Source organism: Onychostruthus taczanowskii, unplaced genomic scaffold, assembly GCF_017590055.1.
Source record: "Onychostruthus taczanowskii isolate IOZ18803 unplaced genomic scaffold, ASM1759005v1 scaffold20, whole genome shotgun sequence".
Classification (NCBI taxonomy): Eukaryota; Metazoa; Chordata; class Aves; order Passeriformes; family Passeridae; genus Onychostruthus; species Onychostruthus taczanowskii.
In genome coordinates, this window is record NW_024499240.1 from 12,448,959 (window position 1) to 12,468,993 (window position 20,035).

The 20,035-nt window shown below is 39.9% G+C and overlaps 1 protein-coding gene across 4 annotated transcripts in view; it reads left to right on the plus strand.

Annotated features, from left to right (window-relative positions):
- ANKRD44 (ankyrin repeat domain 44) overlaps window positions 1–20,035 on the plus strand; it is a 130,425-nt gene that overhangs the window by 102,320 nt on the left and 8,070 nt on the right. For 2 of the 4 annotated variants that reach the window (XM_041403717.1, XM_041403713.1), the window contains exons 17-26: window positions 2,423–2,449; window positions 8,072–8,143; window positions 8,832–9,033; window positions 12,820–12,898; window positions 13,960–14,077; window positions 14,725–14,941; window positions 15,602–15,689; window positions 16,565–16,648; window positions 17,866–18,011; window positions 18,834–18,916. In XM_041403717.1, coding sequence (XP_041259651.1) covers window positions 2,423–2,449; window positions 8,072–8,143; window positions 8,832–9,033; window positions 12,820–12,898; window positions 13,960–14,077; window positions 14,725–14,941; window positions 15,602–15,689; window positions 16,565–16,648; window positions 17,866–18,011; window positions 18,834–18,916 — 1,116 coding nt within the window. The remainder of the gene's footprint in view (window positions 1–2,422; window positions 2,450–8,071; window positions 8,144–8,831; window positions 9,034–12,819; window positions 12,899–13,959; window positions 14,078–14,724; window positions 14,942–15,601; window positions 15,690–16,564; window positions 16,649–17,865; window positions 18,012–18,833; window positions 18,917–20,035) is intronic. The other 2 variants (XM_041403714.1, XM_041403715.1) reach the window with 1 other exon arrangement.

Here is a 20,035-nt window from a genome sequence, read left to right on the forward strand (position 1 = left end):
AAAAGAGAAGAGTGGAAGCTGATTCCTCAGCTGTTTCTCCATCTGTAGGGAGCCATTCATAAAGGCTGAATGGTAGCATATGTGCTTGCAAGCCACTGAAACTCCCACCTGCCTTCCTGCTTCTAGAAATCACCTCAGGTTTGTTTAGGCTGGGGCTGACTTTGCTGTTGGTAGTCAGTGACACTGGTCATCGCTGCTGCCTGGTGTTTTAGAGCTGATCACATCACCAAACTCCTTTGAAGAAAAGAAAAATGTTGTGCATTTTTTTACATTGAAATGATCTCTTATCACAGGAGCTTTGTTGGCATGAAAAGAGTGGAATTTAAATTGTAATTTCACATTAGAATTCTACGCGGACAGACAGTCAAGCACTTTGTGCTGATAAAAACAGGTTTCTGTGCAATGCTAGGCCAAACAGAATTAAATGCCTGTCTCCTCCAGTGAAATCTCTTCTCTGACTGTATGAAACGATGGATACTTTTTCTTTTAATCTGCTCTTCTCTTTATTCCATCAGCAAATGTAATTCCCTCTTTGACTAACAGAAATTGAATTGTCACAGGGGCTAAATCATTTAAGGACGGGAGGAGAGCACGGTTTAACCAAAAGCCATGCCCAGAAGAAAAGGCAAATCCCTCTGTGCGTGTTGGGGAGCAGGGGCTGGGGGAGGTGTCTGGCCAGCACAAGGCCACACTGGGAATGGAGAGGCTGGGGAACACCTTTATCAGAGCAGCTCTGCACTGCAAGGCAGATCAGATGTGCCTTCTGACACTTGGTTCCTTAGCCTGTGGAGAAATTGAAATCACTGACTCCATGAATCTCCAACGAGGTGCTGCTAATTACCCATCTCCTATCAACACAAATGTGTTCATTCATCCCTCTGAGAGCAGGACGCTGGTAATTACTGAGTGAATCACAGCAGGGGCTGGGATCAGTGTTAAAAAGCTTTTTCCACATGGGGATCTGGCTTGGATTCTCGTCCAATGGCAGCCCCTGGACCCCCTTCTAACCCAGATCTCTTTATGTGGGGGATACAACCTGGGTTTTCTCCTTCATAGTTGCCTGTCTGTCTCCACAACCAGCACCCTCTTTCTTAAAGGGAGCATGTTGTCTGAAGCCAGAGGCAGCCTTGTTTTGTGTGATGAATTACTTTGTACCTGTGTCAGAGCTTTTCCCATGTGGAGCAGAAAAGCACAAACTCATTAACTTAAGTGGTTCTAAAAAGGAGAAAAGTGTAGGAACTTAATGCTCCAAAATAATTTTAATGCACCTAATTTGTCTGTCAGTTGTAGAAACCCCCAAATCATGGTAGACTGATTTAATTGGTTGAGTTTTGATGTCAGCATGCAATATGTACCCACTGCTTAAATAATCAATAGGAGCCCATATATGCTCCCATACATTGATATAAATTCGTTTGTAGAAGTGCAGTTTCTCTTAGATTTTATGTTTTGGAAACCAGATAATTTGGATTCTAAAAGTGTTTTTTAAAAATCTAATACTGCTTAGGATATCAGCAAGGGCAGGAATTTACTGTTTGCCCTGGCACCCTGCTAGCACTTTCCCTTGTAGGATAGAGTGTTGCTTAGCATCTCTGGGGTTTATTTTCTGTCTCTCTGACACATCTTGCCCTTTTTAGTCTGTATTTTTGTTTTCCTGGGGTGGAGAAGCAAGACACTTTAATCTGCTTTCTTCTGGCAGGCAACAACAAAGCCACTGCAGAACTTCAGGAGACATTTTCCCCTTCAGTTAGGAAAGAGATCATGAACTTCTGTTGTTGCCTTAAACACCTTTCTGTGTATCTGTGTGTGTGGTGTTTAAATGTTATGTGTGAAGAATATCTGGCTCCCTCAAATCTACTGAATCCAGAGAAAAGGACATCTGATCTAATGCATCTATTGCATTGAATTAAAGTATTAGGCTCTCAGAAAGCACTGTGGTCACTGGGATTTTAGGGGTGCAGTCAGATTTATTTATCCAAGGCAACATATTTGCTTGCATGAGTGGACTTCCAAACAGAAACTGCCACTAGTGTATTGGTATTTGTAGGTTTACAAAGCAATCTCACTTCATTAAGCAAAGCCTCCCACTGTGTGTGTGTATTACGTATCTGTTGATCTGTGTTTTGTCAGTTGAGGAGATTGATCTTAAACATTGTCATTATTCTCCTCTCATCCTTCCTCCCTTAATGTAACTGATATCTGTCCACAGTGGCTGTGGTGTCATTGCTTCAGGAGTATTTCTGCTGGGTGTGGACAGTGTAGGGATGGGGCACACAGGGTCAGGTCCGTGGTTCTGTTCATGCATTGCTTGAAATGCAGTTACTATGCAAGAAAAATAAACCAAGAAACATTTTCAGATTACCATTACACTTGAGTGTTTCTGTCTTTAATTATTCTAATTCTAATTGACATTTTTAATTAGATTGGAAGCAAAACTCCATTGGACATAGTGAGTAAATGAAAAGCAATTGCATGTTGTGTATTTTTATTTAAACTTCTTAGTATTTTGCAAATCCTTGTATTCACTCTGATGAAGCCTGAGGAAGAAGAATCACAACTCTTAACCAGCATGCCACATACTTGAAGCAATTGCATGTGTGCTGCTTCTGCTTCCATTGGAATTCCTTCTTCCTGCTGCTTGCAGGCTCCAGCTTTGCTCAAGGCTGTTGCTGCTCCTCTGTCAGTCTTAGGAGCTGTGAGTCCAGTGCACGTACCTGCCTGGCATGACACTTCCCTGGATGTTAAAGTAGCCTTGCATTTGGTAATGTGAAATGGAACCACACTTGGCTGTTTTCTGGAAGTTTGTGGCCAATTTTCAAGTGTTTTGGAGAAGAAATGTAAATTACGTAGCTTCAAGCAAGCTTGAATTTAAAAAGTACTGGTGTGTGTTTCAGAGTAGAGGCTCAAATGAGAGGAGAGTAGCAAAAATAACACTGAAATGCACATTTTAAAAATTGATTCACCAGTCCTCAAGTTTTCTATCTAAAGAGGAAACTTCTAATAGTTTCTCTAAATATAAGCCTTCCTATACCTTTTGCACACCTGTAAGATTTGCAAAAGTTTCTTTGGCTAAGAGAGACCTTAAAGCAAAGTGTGAGGTTTTACAGAACCTCTGAGGTAGAATTTCTGCCAGAAAGAAACATGATATATGTGATTTGAGTGTGAAAGTCCCAAGTTCAATTCTCTGCTCTGACTGACAAAGGAATTGGACTTCTGTATCCCAAGGAGTAACCAACATATTACACAGGCTGGTACTGGGGGTGATCTCTCACTCTCATTTGGAGCTGTTCTGCATTGTTTAAACACCCACTGGGTGACAATCACCTGTCCCTATGACCCACTGAGTATGGCACTCCTATGGTTTAACATGAAATGGTTTTGTATGGAGTGGAAGAGCTCCAACAGCAGATCAGTGCCCCAGCTGAGAACAGCCCAGGGCCTGGAGGCCTGCTTGAGTTTCAGATTTAGATATGTTTAAAGACCTGAACAGTGTCCTCTTACATGCCAGGTAAGTGTCCTGTTTGCATGGTAGTGACCATATTGGATACTTAAACTTGGTACTGGAGGAGTTGTACAGAGCTACTAACACATCTCTTCAGGCTCAGCCTCAGCTCTTGTGAAAATACTCCTTGCTTAAGTTAATTTAACTTCACCCATATCTGTGCATGTGAGTAAAATTGATGTCTGTACTGATGAATTGGATTTTTAAAGCCTGATCTTAGGAAAGCATCAGCACTAGGTTAAGAGGCATACTGGTTTTAACCTGATCAAGTGAAAATAATCTGATCATGTGTATTTATGAATATGGAGGGAGCTTACAGGATTGCTTGTTCCCCTGAGGATGTATTTGTGCCACTTCACTTTTGAATTTTTCATCAATTAGGACTAATTCTGAGATTTTAAAATATACTTCCCTCATTGAGATAAAGTAGTACAGAGGTTCATTTTACTGCTCTTTTCTGTATCATCAGAAACAACTGAGGAGCATTTTCAGTCTTGTCCTGGCTACTTGCTGGAAAAGCCTTTATCTAAAAGAAGCTGCTGGTGGCATGTTTTCCCAGAGCAGAGACAATTAGCTGTTGCAATTTATCAGGAAATATGAGATGCAAAGTGACACCTAGCTCATATATTTGTATTCAGTTCTGAAAGTGACATTAAAAATCGTGACCATTTGCCAGTTCTGAATGACCTTGTGAGTGATCAGCGGCATCGCTGCAGAATTGTTGCAGAAGAGCAGAGTCCCAACTATTTCTTTTCTCTTTATTGCCTTTTGATCAGCTCTTCACATGTGTGGATATTTCGGAGCACTGTTAGATTAATAACTTTTCAGAGTAAAGGCCATTTTTAGGATATACACAGCCAATGTAATGCTTTGCCATTTTACAATTAGCATGAGTGGCACCAACCTGCAGGGGTTCACCAGCAGTACTGCCAGTGTGTGTGCTGGAATGTCAAAGCTGCCCTAATAAAACAGTGAAACTCTCAAAGAAAAGTCCCTTTAACTTCAGTGCCAGTTAGCACAAACCTGGGACATAACTGAAATGGTGTGCCTGGAGGTGCCTCTGCATGATGGCTTGGACAGCATCACACATTCTGTTCTCTTTGAGGGTCTGAGATACTGCCCATTGTTTTACTGTCTATGGCTTGGAGTTTCTTTTGACTCTTGCTTGGAAAAGTGCAGCTTAAACCTTTTATGCATGATGTAAGTATTATCTCTTTTTCTGCTTAATGGTAATTTTAAATTACTGACATGCTCCATGAAGCTGCTTTTGTTTTTTTGTTTTTTTGGTTTGTTTTTTTTTTTTAAATACCAGAGCTGAATTTTAGAATATATTACGAGGACAATCATAGGAAGTATCCTGACTCATTAACTGGCATATCTGAATGCCCCAAAAATGAAGGGGGGAACCTACACTGTATCCTGCTATAGAGTCATTTATTATAACCACAGAATAAAATCAGGCAGTAAATCCTCTTATGCCTGTAAACACCCTTACTGCACAAATGAAATGGTGTGAACTGTAAAAGTTATTCATCTTCATGCTGAACTAGGGAAGAGAAGAGTTTATAATAGCAACCTTGTAGTGCTGTTAGTTTGTAAGTCTAGAACTGAATAATTGATGTTTTATCTTAGTCTGCACCTCCCAAAGCATTCATGTTCCTGTTTCTGAGGCTGAAGAAGACTTCACAAAATTGCTGACAGTATTAAAAAATGCTGTTACAGGAAGTGAAAGGGTCATGCTGGGAATTCCCAAGAGGCAGAAAGAGAAGAAGGGTACCCTTGCCTTCAGAAAGGTTCTGACCTGCCCACAGGGAAGAGTGCCCCTCTCATGCAGGGTCTTTGCACAATTCTGACATCCACCTGAAATCTGTGGCAGTCGGTACAGAAAAATGCAGTCTGCTACAAGGCAAACTTGTAAAGTCTCAAAAAATAAGAAATGCAGTATGCTGGGACATTGTCCAGTCAGCCACCAGTAACAATAAACTGTTGGTAATTCATGCTTATTTGTCTGTCTTTGGTGAAATGCAGCTCCACAGGCAGGGATGGATTGCAGCACAGCAGACACGCTGGGATTGCTCTGTGAGCTCTGTGGGATTTAATCTTCCATGGCTGCCAGGACAAATGATTCTGAATGATAAATTTACCTTTCTAAAACCAGATGCAACTATGGATAGCTTCTTCTAAGTATAATGGAACTAGAGTCCCCCAAGGACACACTGTTCTATGTGTTATTATAGCAAATATATGTAATTTGGTATAAAAGCATCCATCGAACTATAGAAACACTGGTAAAACTGGGGGATTTCTTGGTGACTTGGACTTGGTATTTTTTATCTCTTTGTACATTATGTTTATCATTCAAGTGACTTAATTGTTAAAAAACGATGCTTGACAAGGAATGCCAAAAAAATGATTAGTGCTGTGTCTTTTATCTTCCTCTTCTTGTTCTCCTTTATAAATTCTCCTCTTGCAGTGTGTGGCTCTATTTATGAGAGCTTCCAGGTTTGCCATCAAACGCGTGTTTGCACTTGACTTTATGATGGAGATATTCAGCCTTAAGACTAATAAGCTCATTAAGCCTGGTCTGCACCAGCCTAAGCTGCTTTGACTAAGCCATGGAGATGCCTTTTGTGAGGGGCTCTCCAATCCCACAATTTGTGCCTTTAGAGCCTTAATTCTGTCAATTTTCTGTGTGGTTTTTTTTTCATCTATTTGAAAGGCAATTATCTGCCTTGTTCCTGGAGACTTTTGGAGCCTTCTGACAGGTGAAGGGAAGTATTTACTTGTTATTTTGACCCTGAAATTTCAACATGTGATGATAAATGTAATTAAAATGATTAAATTAGTCTGCTGTGCTGGCCTCATGGACACAGACTAAAGGCCAGTATCAGGTAGGCAGGGGAACAGGCTTAGTGTTTGGGTTTGTTTGGTGGGATTTTTTAGCTTGTTTACTCACTAGAGAAAATCAGATGCATTTGTGTGTTCATAGCTGGCTACTGCTTCATCCTGTTCACAGCTCTCTTATATAAGAGAAGAACAGTGTTTTAACTGGAGGTGGTTCCACATGGCAACACCAAATGCATTTCTTCTGCCCCAAACCTACCAAGAAACTGGTGGGAGGCTTGATTTTTTTTTCTTCCTCTTAGCTGCAGGGAAGTGTTAAAATTTGCATTACCTGTTAATACACACACCTACTTCTTGCTTATGATTGGTATTTTTATCAACACATAGTCCTGACATATTGCTAGGCACAAAATATACAAGAAAATTAAGTTACTGCTTCATTTTTTAGCTTTTCCATAGGATTCAGATTATTGGCCTTGTTGAATAAGAGATTTGTAATATCTTATGCATTATTAAGGCTAATTTTTATTTCAGTTTGATTTTGGATAAATTTATCATTGATACAGGTCTATTGGAGACTAAGTTGTTACACCAAAAGTTCAGGCCTACATCAGTGTTAGGAATATGCCATCATCTTGCAGCACAGGCAAACCCCCTGGAGCCTTTCATGGTCTCTTTGGAGAATTTTCCATGTTGTCATAGCCTAAAATTGTCCAGATTGTCACAAAAAACTTACATATTTTCTCATTTTTCAGTCTTTTGATTAATTCCTTAATGTCTTAAAAAAAAACCCAGAAACCAAACCAGACAACCAACCAAACGAAAAACCTTGAAAAAGACTGAAAAATGTACTTGTAGCCTTAGAAACATTACAAGTCAGTTTTAGTTGACTGTCATGCTTTTTTTTATACAGTCTCCCATTGGTGATTTTCTGTAAGATGCTGATTTCCAGTCCCAAAGGCTTTTGGAGACTAATTCTGAGTAATTATTAAGGAAAAGGCCATGCACGTGAGCAGTGCCACTCAACAAATATTGAGTTGTCAGTAGCATTCTTAACACTGTGTATGATTTTCTTTGCAGCCTCAGCTGGATAAGTTGTCAGGGTTCTTGTTCTGTTGTGGAGTGGTGCTTTTCCATAGCTCCTCCTTCTAGATGGATGGAAATGTCCTTGGTTTTAAGCTGTAAAATGAAGAGGATTATACAAATTTGTTACTAGATATTACTGGATGTAATTACTGGATGTTCAGGGACATGTTGCATTTTGGAAGACTGTCATTGCAGGAGCAGATTGTTCTTTCAGTCAATTTTATAATTTATCAGTGATTCACAGCTCAGTTATAATTATTCCCAGTGGTAATTATGTGTCAGAATTACCCAAAACACTGTATCAGACATGGCTTGCACATGCTGTATAATCATGAAACTGAGCTTTCTCCAATGCAAATTTACTGAGGGCTCTATTCCACAAATCCATTGTTTTAAGGGCTCCTTTCTCACCCAAGCAGGCCCCAGGATTTCATGGAAACTAATTAATCAGGGTAAGGATGTTCATGACAAGCTTTTAAACTGATTTTATAGCTTTACCCTGTGCAGAAAATCTTGAAAATACTTTGCAATCCTTCAGTAATTACTGTGGCCAAAATATATCTTTGCTGATTTACAGTCCATGAAAATTTTTCCTGTCTCATGTAAAAATGTTTTAAGACTTTATTTTTTTCTTCCCAGCTTCTGGAAAAAACGAACAATATGTTTGAGGATTCTGATTCCGCAGCTACAAAAAGTCCTTTGCATTTAGCTGTAAGTACCAGATGTGTAAAGCATTTGATCAGTATCTCCTAGAACAGTTCCTTAATCTCTGTCTTTGAAGCAAGTTTAACTGTGGGCTTGTTTTGAAAAAGGTGGGAAGGGATGTAACAAAGCCAGCTTCTGGGCTGGAATAGTTAATTAAGATATAGGCAGTTGAAGCTCGGGGCTCTTCCTGACTCTAACACTTGGGTAAGAAGATGACACAGACACTGAAGTGAAATTAAATGGAAATTAAATTGTATTTTGAACTGGGTTATAAATATATGTCCAAAGCTGAGCCTAGGCTTTGCTCATGGAATGAGATTCTCTGATGTTCTGGTGGAGAGATACAGTGCAATAAAACTGTTTGGTACAGTTTTTGATTTCTTGGGTACAGTGTCATTTGGAAAAATCCTTTTATGTTGAAGAGATAGTCATAAGGAATCAATAAAACTGATTTCTGTTGTGTTTAGGAGACATTGAAAGGAATGTATTTTATTCACAATTTATGGCAAAGGTCTTTGAAAGACAGGAGTTGTGTTCTTTACATGACACATTTCATAATTCTAACAGGAATCAACACAACTGATTTGTTGTGTTTAGGAGACATTGAAAGGGATGTATTTTATTTACAATTTATGGGAAAGGTCTTTGAAAGACAGGAGTTGTGTTCTTTACATGACACATTTCATAATTCTAGGCCTATAATGGTCATCATCAAGCTCTGGAGGTACTTCTCCAATCTCTGGTAGATCTGGATATTAAGGATGACAAGGGACGCACTGCTCTGGACTTGGCTGCATTTAGAGGACATGCAGAGTGTGTGGAAGCTCTCATCAGCCAGGGTGCTTCTGTCACTGTAAAGGACAATGTCACCAAAAGGACGCCCCTCCATGCCTCAGGTGAGTGTGGTCTTATGCTACCCTTGTGGTATAAACCCTCCCACACTGAAGCAGGTGCATTTACTTACCTGCTGTTGCTATGCTCATTTCTTCTAAAGGGAGGAACCTTCTCACATGTCCTGAGGAGTGATACATCTTTGCTGATGTTGTACATTTAAACCATTTTTATACTGTTTCATTCATCTATTTTTTCCTCTATCCCCTGTGGTTCAGTTCTCCTTCATACAGAATTCCATATTTTTGCATACCACTACTGCTCTGCCCTTACCTGCTTTGCCTCTCTCTGTTACCGCCTACTCTTCAGGAGGTGTGATGTTTCCCTCATGACACCTTCTCTTGCTGCTTCTTCAGCCAAATAATCGGGGAGGAGGGGACACTTGCCTTGTTGCTTCTCCTTTGGAAAAAAGATTGAAAAATAGAAGTGGGCTCTGACTATCAATGAAAATGTTCTGGTGTTTAAAACTTGCAACCATTTCAAGTGGCAACACCACAGAAATTCACCCCCCTCTTTCAGGCTCCCCCTCCTCCTGAGCCAGCCTGTGAACTTGCACTTGCTGGCAGCCTGCTCCTTTCCTCATGTGTGGGGTGTTAATTACGTAACATGCAAAATGAGCTGGGAAATATGGACTTTGTCATTTATTTGAAGGTTATTATTTGACAGGTACCTGTCAGGTAAATATGCAAAGTGCCAAAGGGAACGTGTCTCCTCTGCTGTTGCAGGAGGGGCTCCCTACAGGGCAGCAGTGGCCTCTAGTGGGAAGGAAAATTAATACCACGTGGATAATTAATTCAGGGCCAGACTTAGTCTTTCTGCTTATCTTTTAATCTCGCTGAAATGCATATATATATTCTGTAGTATCAGTTTATTCTCTGTGTGTGATCATGTAAATGCAACCTCGAAACATGAGGTCAAATAGACTTAGCAATTTGGTCTGCAGTACTGAAGGAAAGGCTCGTAGTAGACCCACACTGCATACTAAAAATGCTTCCTGTCTGCTTAAACTTTGCATCAGAACTCAGCACATTTCTCCCCATGATAAAAACTGAAATCAATATTAGTGCTACCACAAAACTGAGCTGTGCTGGTCAAGAGTTTTCCCTGTAGTTACTTCAAATGTATCTTGAGATCTGATGTGACCAAGGTGTGACTCTGTCTGATATGTCATCACTGTAGCAAAGATTTGGATTTATTTAAAAATGTGGTTACAGTGACATAAGTTTCCAGTTGTCACAACTGAACTGTAAAGGTTCTTCAGTACTGAGAAAAGTGAATGGTAACAAAGCCATATTTTTGTTAACAGCTCTGACTTAAAATACTAATCTGTTGAGTAAATTGAATAAACTTGTTGAATAGAAGATGTTATTTTAATACACATCTTTCTTACCTTCATATAAATTCAGATTGTGTTCCCCCTGCCCCCTTTTAATTTGTTTTTTAATCAATCACCTCCATCACTGTAGTACTGAGTGCCTTCCATGTGAAACCAGCAGGAAGATTCATTGCAGACTTTTCTGGTCCATAATGCTTTTTGCTTCTCAGACTAAAACACGTTCCCAGGAATGCAAATAAATCGTTGTTTAAATTTGCAGTGAAGCAAAATAAGTCAGATATGTATTAAAAAGAAACAAACAAAAAACCACATATACAAAAAGCACAACCAAGAAAAAAGGCAAAAAATCCTAGCCAGGAACGAGGCACAAAAGGGAACACGTACCTTGAGCAGAATGGAAAGTAATGCACAGTAGGGCGAGTATTTGAACTCCTTAGTAAAGGAAATTCGCTGGCATGTATTTGAAAGCTTTCAAATGTAAGTTAAGTGCACTTTGGGTAAATATTCATTAAGACAACGTTTAGAACCCTCCACTCAAAAGCTCTGCAGAGTTCTGTGGGAATGATCTCTGGAGTAAAGCTCCCACCACCACCTGCTCCAGACATCCCCTTGCAGAGTGGCCGTTTCCATGCTGCCATTCCCTAGGGAAGCGCTTTGGTGAGGAGTGTTTGAGCAGGGTTGGTGCCGCCTGCCGGGAGCTCGCCTGCGGCTGCCGCACGCTCCGAGTCTGTGTGCTGCAAGTGTGGGAGCTCAGGTGGTTCCTGCTGGGAAATCCAACAGAATTCTTGCTGAATTATTCCCTGGCGTGCCAGCGTGCACTTGCACGCACAGAATGAGCACTTGCAGGGCAGCAGCGTGCACTGGGCAGAAAGAAGAAAGCAATGTGTGCCCATCCCCTTCAGCTTGTTTGCCTTCATTCCTTCTCATTGCACCGGCACAGCTGCTGAACACTGAGCTCAGGAGGCCTCAAGTGGTGGATTGGATGACAGAATTCTGCACGTTTGTGTCAGTAAAGGGATTTGTGACTTGAGAACTCACCTAATGAAGTGTTTCTTTTTTCTGTCTGTCCCCATGAAGTAACAGACTTCCTCTGGCCTCATAACACAGAGAATTTCCTTTGCCCAAATGATATGTTCCCTGTGTAATTTCATTACCACTGGCCTCTCCTCTGGCTAGCCTGGGGAATCCATTGCAAGTGTTCCCCTGGTGTTAGCATTGTTGTCTGTTGGCAAAACTAACATTCCCTACAGATTCTGTAATGCTTAGCCATCACTGGGTCAGCTCCTAGGAATTTCTGGGAGTATCTGTTCTAAAACTCATTTACCAAAATCATTTTCACACATCTTTGTGAACAAGTTATGATTTCTCCTCCTCCTGCTGGGAGAAAGAACAGACCTTTATTTCCCCATCGCAAGCCAGACAATCACCAGCCCTGCAGAGCTGTTTACATGTTATGTATATGTCATTACTTATTGGTAAATAAGTAAAAATGCCTTTTATTTTTCTGGGTAAATCAACTAAGATTATTTTTGGATGAGTAATTTAAATGTGATGATGTGCACCGGTTTCTCTGCCAGCACGATGTGACATAGGTGGTGTCCAAGGGTTTTGCCTCAGCCCACTGGGTGTAGGCAGTGTGAATGCATGACTTGCTGTAATAAGAACACAACGTGTATCTACTGAGCACAGGAATTGTTTTTCAAAGAAGAAAATATCTGTCTCTTCACCATGAAAGTCTGAAGCCTTAAAGCCAGCTGACACACAAATGGGGTTCAGTGTCAGGCCCTACAGAATGCAGTGACTCAAAGCTGTTTCCTAGCAGCAATGGGTTACATAAAAAACCTCAAAACAACAAAACCCAAAAAACCCCAAAATATCCCCCCCGCAGCAAAATCCCCAAAACCCCAAATACCACTAAACCCAAATGTTTTGATAAGTCTTATTTTTGATAAAATGGATAAACTCAGAGGGAATTTTAGTCCCTGGTGTTATGTGCTTTTATGAATATGACATTTGTATCATTGGTCATTCTTTGCAGATTTTTTTTTCATAATAGCACTGAAGTACTCACTGGTACAGTGCACATAAAATTAAGGAGCCTTGACAATGTACTTCCTACTGTGTTCCAACCCTGAGCACAGAAAGCCTTGCCTGCCTGCTCAGTCTGGGGGATTTTGAAATGCTGTTTGCTTTAGTAGAAATCTTCTAGTAGTGAATATCACAATTTCTGTTTTACTCATTTGGGATTTTTGTATCTAAGAGAACCAATCCTCATCTTCGTGAGGTCGAGGAAAAAACAGCTCACCATTTCACTGGCACAAGTTAAATGAAAGTTAAGGGAATGTTGATCTCTTGTATGGTGGAGTATTTTCCATGTTTATAAGGACATTTCTTATCACTAAGCATTCCAGTGGAAAAGTGTCTGAAATTAAACATAGTTTTTTTCCCTTTACAGTCATTAATGGCCATACACCTTGTTTACGGTTGTTGCTGGAAGTTGCAGACAACCCTGATGTGACAGACGCCAAAGGACAGTAAGTTTTCTTTGTGGGCTTTTCTTTTTCAGCTCTGTAATTCAAATAGCATCTCATATTTCTCAAAAAAAAGTACTTATTTGAAATACCGTACTTCCTGCACTTCTCCTCATAGAATTTGGCAGAGATTACAAAGTACACATTCAGTTGATGTAAGCCATGTGGAAAGGACTAATCATTAATCTTAGCCTCTGCTTCATACTTTAAACAGTCTTTTATAGATGTTGAGGGCCAGATTCCATAAAAAATGAATAGGCTCCTGAGGTGTTTCTATAAAGTCTTCTTCTTTCTAAAACATTGCTATTCTAGGGTTTATTTGGTACATTAGACTGGTGCAGTAGGACACAGTGTTTATTTGAGGTGGCACATGTGTCTGAGATGTTCCTACAAAAAATTTACTGCTTCTTAAATGGCAGTTATAGAGGGAGAATAAGATATATATTTGAAGTGAAAATGTGAATGGTTTAAGAAACTTATTTGAGGTGTCTGGAACGTATAATGTTGCACACATAATGTCTGCACATTCAATTTTAAATGGTATTAGTCTGCCTAAAAACAGATGGAGAATAGATCTCTTTCAGAAACAAATGAAAGATATGTTAATCTAAATTTTAGCTTGAATATTTTCCTCACGTCCCTTCATCCCCTTTAAGCAAATGTGCGGCATTTGCAAAAGAAATACTTTGTGTCATTGTCATCTTGGTAACTAACAAGGACATGCATTCATAAGACTTGGTATTGTAAAACTCTTGTGTCACTGGAGGTGACAGTAACTGTAGGTTATTAAGAGAACAGATTGTCTTGAATGGTGTTGCTCTGTAAACTGCTTACAAGTGGGTTTGTTACTATTTCAGTCGTGGCAGTTGATTGTTAAATATCTTAATAATTTCATACTAAAGGTCTTCACTTGGGTGTCATATATGAGTATGGGAAAGGAACCGGGTTCATGGGTAGGAGTGGAAGAAATGCAGAGCTTCTTGATTTCTCTGTGGAAGTTAGCAGGGACAAATAGTGTGCCATTTTATAGCTATGACTGCTCTGGTTTTCTTTTTTTTCCCTAGAACTCCATTAATGCTTGCAGTGGCATATGGGCACATTGATGCTGTTTCTTTATTACTTGAAAAAGAAGCATCTGTAGATGCAGCTGATCTCCTGGGATGCACAGCTTTACATCGAGGGGTGACTTAATTTTTATAATCCTTTATTATTTGTTTTGCTGTGACTACAACTCACTCATAAGTGCAGGGATATTTAAATCTAGAGAGCACTGTAAATGACTGAAAACATGACCAAGCATAATGAATGAGATACAAAGCAAGACAGATCTGCTCTTAGTAATGCTCTGCTTTTATTTCACATTTGCATTAATTAATTAGGCAAAATAATAATTAGACCACTTTTTTTCCTCTACTTTATAATAGTAGCCATTATTCTTGTACCTGACCAGCTTAAGAATTCTGAAAATAATTTCTTTGAAAGAACTGGCCAGTAGTTACTTTCATTTTTCTTGGAACGTTGCAAGTAAGTTTCTTCTAGAGGCACTGAAACTTGAGGCAGATCGAATCTTTTCTAGTCCAGCTTTACTAAGCTGACTTTCCTAGCTAAGTCTAGCTTCTTACCCAATGTGGAACTGATGCAAGGGATGATATTTATACAGAACTTTATAACTGCAGTGAATAGTTCAGCAGGTGAGCCAAGGGGCTCTCATCTCTGCCTGCTGAATCCCATCCACACCATTTCATGTTCACAGGTGTCAATCACAGTCAGTATTGCCAGGGCAATAATCTGTGTTACGTCAGCCTCTTCACTGATTTCTTTGTTACCAGATCATGACTGGGCACGAAGAATGCGTCCAGATGCTGTTAGAGAAAGAAGTCTCTATTTTGTGTAAAGATGCCAGGGGCAGGACACCTCTGCACTTTGCAGCAGCTCGGGGTCACGCCACGTGGCTGAGCGAGTTACTGCAGGTGGCTCTTGCCGAAGAGGACTGCAGCCTGAAGGACAACCAGGGCTACACGCCTCTGCACTGGGCTTCCTACAATGGTAAGGATCTCCCGGGGCTACTGCCCGGGTCAGGGTGGCCTCAGCTCGGGGAAATGTGGTGGAGGAGCTTGAAATGAAGAGGCAAATTATCCCTGTGTGCTGTCTGTATTAGCACTTGCTGTGTGCACCCTTCAGTTCAGAGGCCAGGGAAATTCCAACGGCACCTCCCAGGGACTTCGTGGCTCATTTGCTCCAAGTCACAGGAAGCCAGGATGAAATTCTGGTTTTATTCATGTCCATGCTGAAATTGATTTCTGTGTGACCAGGAATGCTCCTTTGAGCTATTGGTGCAAGAGACATGTGAATAGATGAATATTCTGAACTGAACTGATTATTCCAAACTGGATAATCTGAACTTGTGGCTTAATATAAGGATAAAGCTTCTCAGTATTGACATTTAAACTTTGGATGTAATGCAACATACATGTCATCACATTAAAAAACTTTCTTTCCTTTTTTCTCAGTAAATGCTAATATTCTCCCAGATCTCTCTTGCTGCTGCCATAAAATTTAAAAATCCTCTGATTTATCATGTAAGAGCTTATATACACATCATGTTCAATTGTGAACTGAAAAGTGTTAGATTCCACCTGTGTAAGCCTAATATGAATTAAGCGAACTACCTGCTTGCAACACTGTAAAATATCTGCTCTCTCACAGGTCATGAGAACTGCATAGAGGTACTATTGGAACAAAAACTTTTCCACAAGTTCTATGGAAATAGCTTCTCTCCATTGCACTGTGCCGTGTAAGTAGAAATCTCCAGTAACAACTGAGTGTTGCTTTAGGATACGTCTGCAGAAAGTAGCAGTATGAGAATAAAGCAAGCTTTTTTGGAAATTATTTGAATGAGCAATGATTTTAAAGCTGATCACTTGAAATAAAATTCTTTGTGGCTAAAACACATTATTTTAAATCAGAATGTCTCATAATAGCTTTGAAAAAAATTTCATTATTCATATTATTTCAAACGAGTATGCAATTTTCAAGACTATTAAAATGTGTGCAGTTTAAACATGTGTGCAAATTTAAAATGAAAATAGCTTTTAATCCAGTGTGGAAGTGTGTTAGCTATATTGTGTGTCTATTACTGTTACCAAATACTGTTCATTTTCATAAAGAAATGAGACAAATTAGCAAAACCCAGAAGTATTGATTGAACACATCCATCAAATCAAATGCAAATCAAATCAAATACTAAATGTGTGAGTTGGAAGAGATGTGGGTTTCAGTACCTTGAACATTAGAATAAATCTCTCTTCATGTAAGTGTCTATGACTGAGTGTTTTCCAGGCCCAGGGGTGTTTGACATACAGGCTAAGGATTTTAAGATATTAAGGTTTTAATCCTAGCTTTGTTCTGGACTTGGAAATTACCTTGGTGCATAGTGAATTAAGGATCAGCTTTGCTTTAGAGACTGAAATCCATCATAGCTGATGCAGTTTGGTTAAATGGAGAGATGATGAATAAGCAGAAGTGTGACTAAAAGCATTAAGACAAAGGCATATTAGGGTAACTTAGAAATAACCACTAAGAAATATTAATGGGAGGTCAAGTAAACCAATATTGGAAAGTGGAAAAATACATAGACATGGCCTTTTAAAAATGTATTTTCTTTGGCAGAATCAATGATCATGAAAACTGTGCATCACTACTCATCGGAGCCATCGACGCCAGCATTGTCAATTGTGAGGATGACAAAGGAAGGTAATAGTTCCTTTAACAAATTGCATCTCATGACTCCATTTAGTATTTTTCATAGTTATTCCTGAATCTCTGGCACTAATCCTTATCTGTTATGGTGAGCTAAGACTTCCTGACTCAGACAGCAGTTTACACTCCAGCTCAGCTAAATGGTGTCTCACTTGAAGCAAGAATATGAAGTATTCAATGTCAGAGTACATATGGAAAAATATAAAAGTGATAGTATTTTGTTTGTTTAGAACAGCTATGGCTATAGGCTGTTTTCCTGGACCTGTTTCCTTTGTTAAATGTTTAAACACATTTATCTTTGCTAAATGGGGTGATACTATGTACATACAGAAAAGTATTTCATTAATAGTTTCCATGTTGTGCTGGCATTCTCAGGACACACAACTGAAAATGTCTATGCAGCAAAATAAAACTATTACAGCAAGAGATGGGCATTCAGCCCAATCCTTCATTTTTCACATTGAGAATCTCCTCACCACATACGTATATATTTAATTAAAATTGCTGAAATTCTAAAAACCAAACACTTATTTTTTTCTTGATTAAAACAAATTTAATACCCCTTTCTGTGAGGGTAAGAGCACCTCACCTTTGCTGATAAGCAAAACAGAAGCTGCACTGAGCTGGGCTGTGTACCAACTATCTTTCATCTCTAGTAGTCACCCTTGTGGCCCAAAATGCCAAAGAGCCACAGTGAATGAATTCCACCGATGTCTGTGTCTTGTAGAAACTGATAACCTTCAAAGTGGATTGAATTCCTTCTGCCTTTTATAGTACTGCAGTTACTTGTGGCTTGTTGCTGCAGTATCTTTGACTGCAATTCAAAATACTTTAATTCTTTAAAATAATGGATCTGGTTTTTTCTGATACTTCTTCCCAACTGAGGCTTGCTAAAAAAAAAAAAGGTAAAATCAGCTTAATAAGGAGGAGGGATTGTACTGCTTTTCATGTTACACAATACGCTCTATTAAAATAAATAGGCTGCTAATACAAGATTGTTCACAATGTCATATCTCCATACTATCATATCCACCTTTGGAGACTGGAAATATTATTTAACTTACTTCAGCTGCTGCTACTACAACCTTCTTATGGTTGTAACTCGAAATTTGATAGGGAAAAGCCCTAAAACCTCTCGCACTTGGAGGTTTCTGGGGAGGTCGGGCTATCACCCCTCTTTAGCAGCAGCTGTGTGTGTGTTGCTCCCCCAGGACACCCCTGCACGCCGCAGCCTTCGCCGACCACGTGGAGTGCCTGCAGCTGCTGCTGAGCCACAGCGCGCAGGTGAACGCGGCCGACCGCGCGGGCAGGACGCCGCTCATGATGGCAGCGCACAGCGGGCACGTGGGCGCCGTCGGTGAGTGCAGCCCTGCCCCTGCCCTCTGCCCCACAGGGTAACCCTGGCATCCTGGGAAAACTGAGCAAGGAAAATAGATTATGTGCATAATATCCTTCTGCGAGAAGACAGCTTTTCGTTCATTAAAAATACTACTACTCTGCAGTCTTGGTGAACATTTGCAATAGCAAATTTGGGTCTTTCTTCCTCCCAAGAGCACACTGTAAAGAGCAGGAGGGCAGTAGTCATTCTATTCTCCTGTTGACTTCCTTGATTTTGAGGAGCAGTAAAGCTGCAAGTGTGAAAAAGATTATGTAAGGTATTCCTGTCCTGTTTTGTAGGAAGCCCCATTCTTTGAAAGGCAGCTATCAGCAGCTGCTTTTTCCAGGCTAGACTATGTACCATAAGCACACTGACTGAGGACCATATGGGCTTTGCAGAATTCCCTTTTCCCTAGCTTCAACAGCACAGGATGCACCCCAAGTTCTTTATATCCCCTTAGTCCTCTCACAGCAGGATTTACAGTCGTTCTGAGGCAGAGGTGATTCAGGCAAAAATTGCTGCTCTGCAAATAGGGAAGTTCATAAATAAGTTAAGATCAATATATGTTTGACAGTTTGGGGTACCACAGACAAGCTGTTAGCTGTGCATTTGTTGCTGATTAACTGCACAAGATTAGTCTGTTCTCATTCAGTAACTTCATTATTATAAGGCTTACATCACATAAAGACTTAATTGATTAGCCTCTATGCACATGTATATTGTAACAGTAATTTTTTCCTCTCTTTTGACATGTTCATCTACCCATTGGGTTTGATCACTGATTTCTACTCTATACCTCAGACTTTTTGGTGAACATTGCCAAGGCTGACCTGACATTAAAAGATAAGGAGTTGAATACATCTTTGCACTTGGCTAGCAGTAAAGTAAGTCGAAGACCTCTCTGTGCTTTTATTCTCATCAGTTCATATGAATGTATGTGTGTGTTTATGCTCCCAAGTTTTTTTCTGCAGTGGAAATGTGGTGGTCACAGTTGTGGTGAGGAAGGGAAAGTTGTTCCAAGCTTTTTCTCTTGTCTATTTTAAAGAATTGCACATTGAGAAATAGGGATGGCTCTTATGACAACTGAAACATAAGTGACACTAAGAGAAGTAAAGGAAACCCTTTACGGTTTTACCAGATAATCTCACTGTAAAGCAGCTTAACAAGTTCAATAACAAACTAAAATAAAATTATTTTTTATTTATCTCCAATTCCTGTGAAAGGAGACCAAAATTCTCCCTTAACAAAGCAGGAGTGAAAACCAGAGGCATTGATTAGATGGGTGATGGTGTCTCTTCCTAAGCCGCCTTCTTCTTAGCTCAAATTTCTACTGCTATTTCTGCAAGAAAAAATGCACAGAGGATTCCCTTTCCTGGGCCTTTTCTTTTGCTCCTATCCACAGATTGGATTCCAGTGTGATCATATTTCTCCAGTTTCTGCAGACACATGAGCCTTGCTGAATTCTCAAGGTCCTTCAGGCAGCTGTTCCCCTGCCAGGACTGCAGGCTCAGCATCTGCAACTTGCAGGATCAGAAAAAAGGCCCAGATCTGTATTATTGCCAAAGTTCCATTGTTAGAGCTCTCTGACACTGAAGAGGTTTTCTAGCAGTTTATTAATAATACAGAAAGGCATTTAAAGACCCACAAAGTGTGGTATTCGTTTCTGAGATGAAAGCATTCTCTGTCACTGTGTAGTTCTGATAAATCATCCACTGAATGTTCACTCAAGAGCAAACACAGCATCCTCTGAAAGCTGAGGAAGTGAATTCATATTTAATGAATGCAGGGTTGAAAGACAGGTGAATGTCTACATTTCTAAATGTGCTAAAACATCCCAGCAGTGGTGGTTCACAAATGGTATTTTAAGACTCACTCAGTTCACCTTCTACACAGGCTTACTGAGCAGCATCTTTTGTATTTCAAGTTGAGTTATTAAATTTCACTTTTATTATGTAACATTTCTTTTGCCTCAATTTCAAACTCCTCAGCAAATTAACACTTTT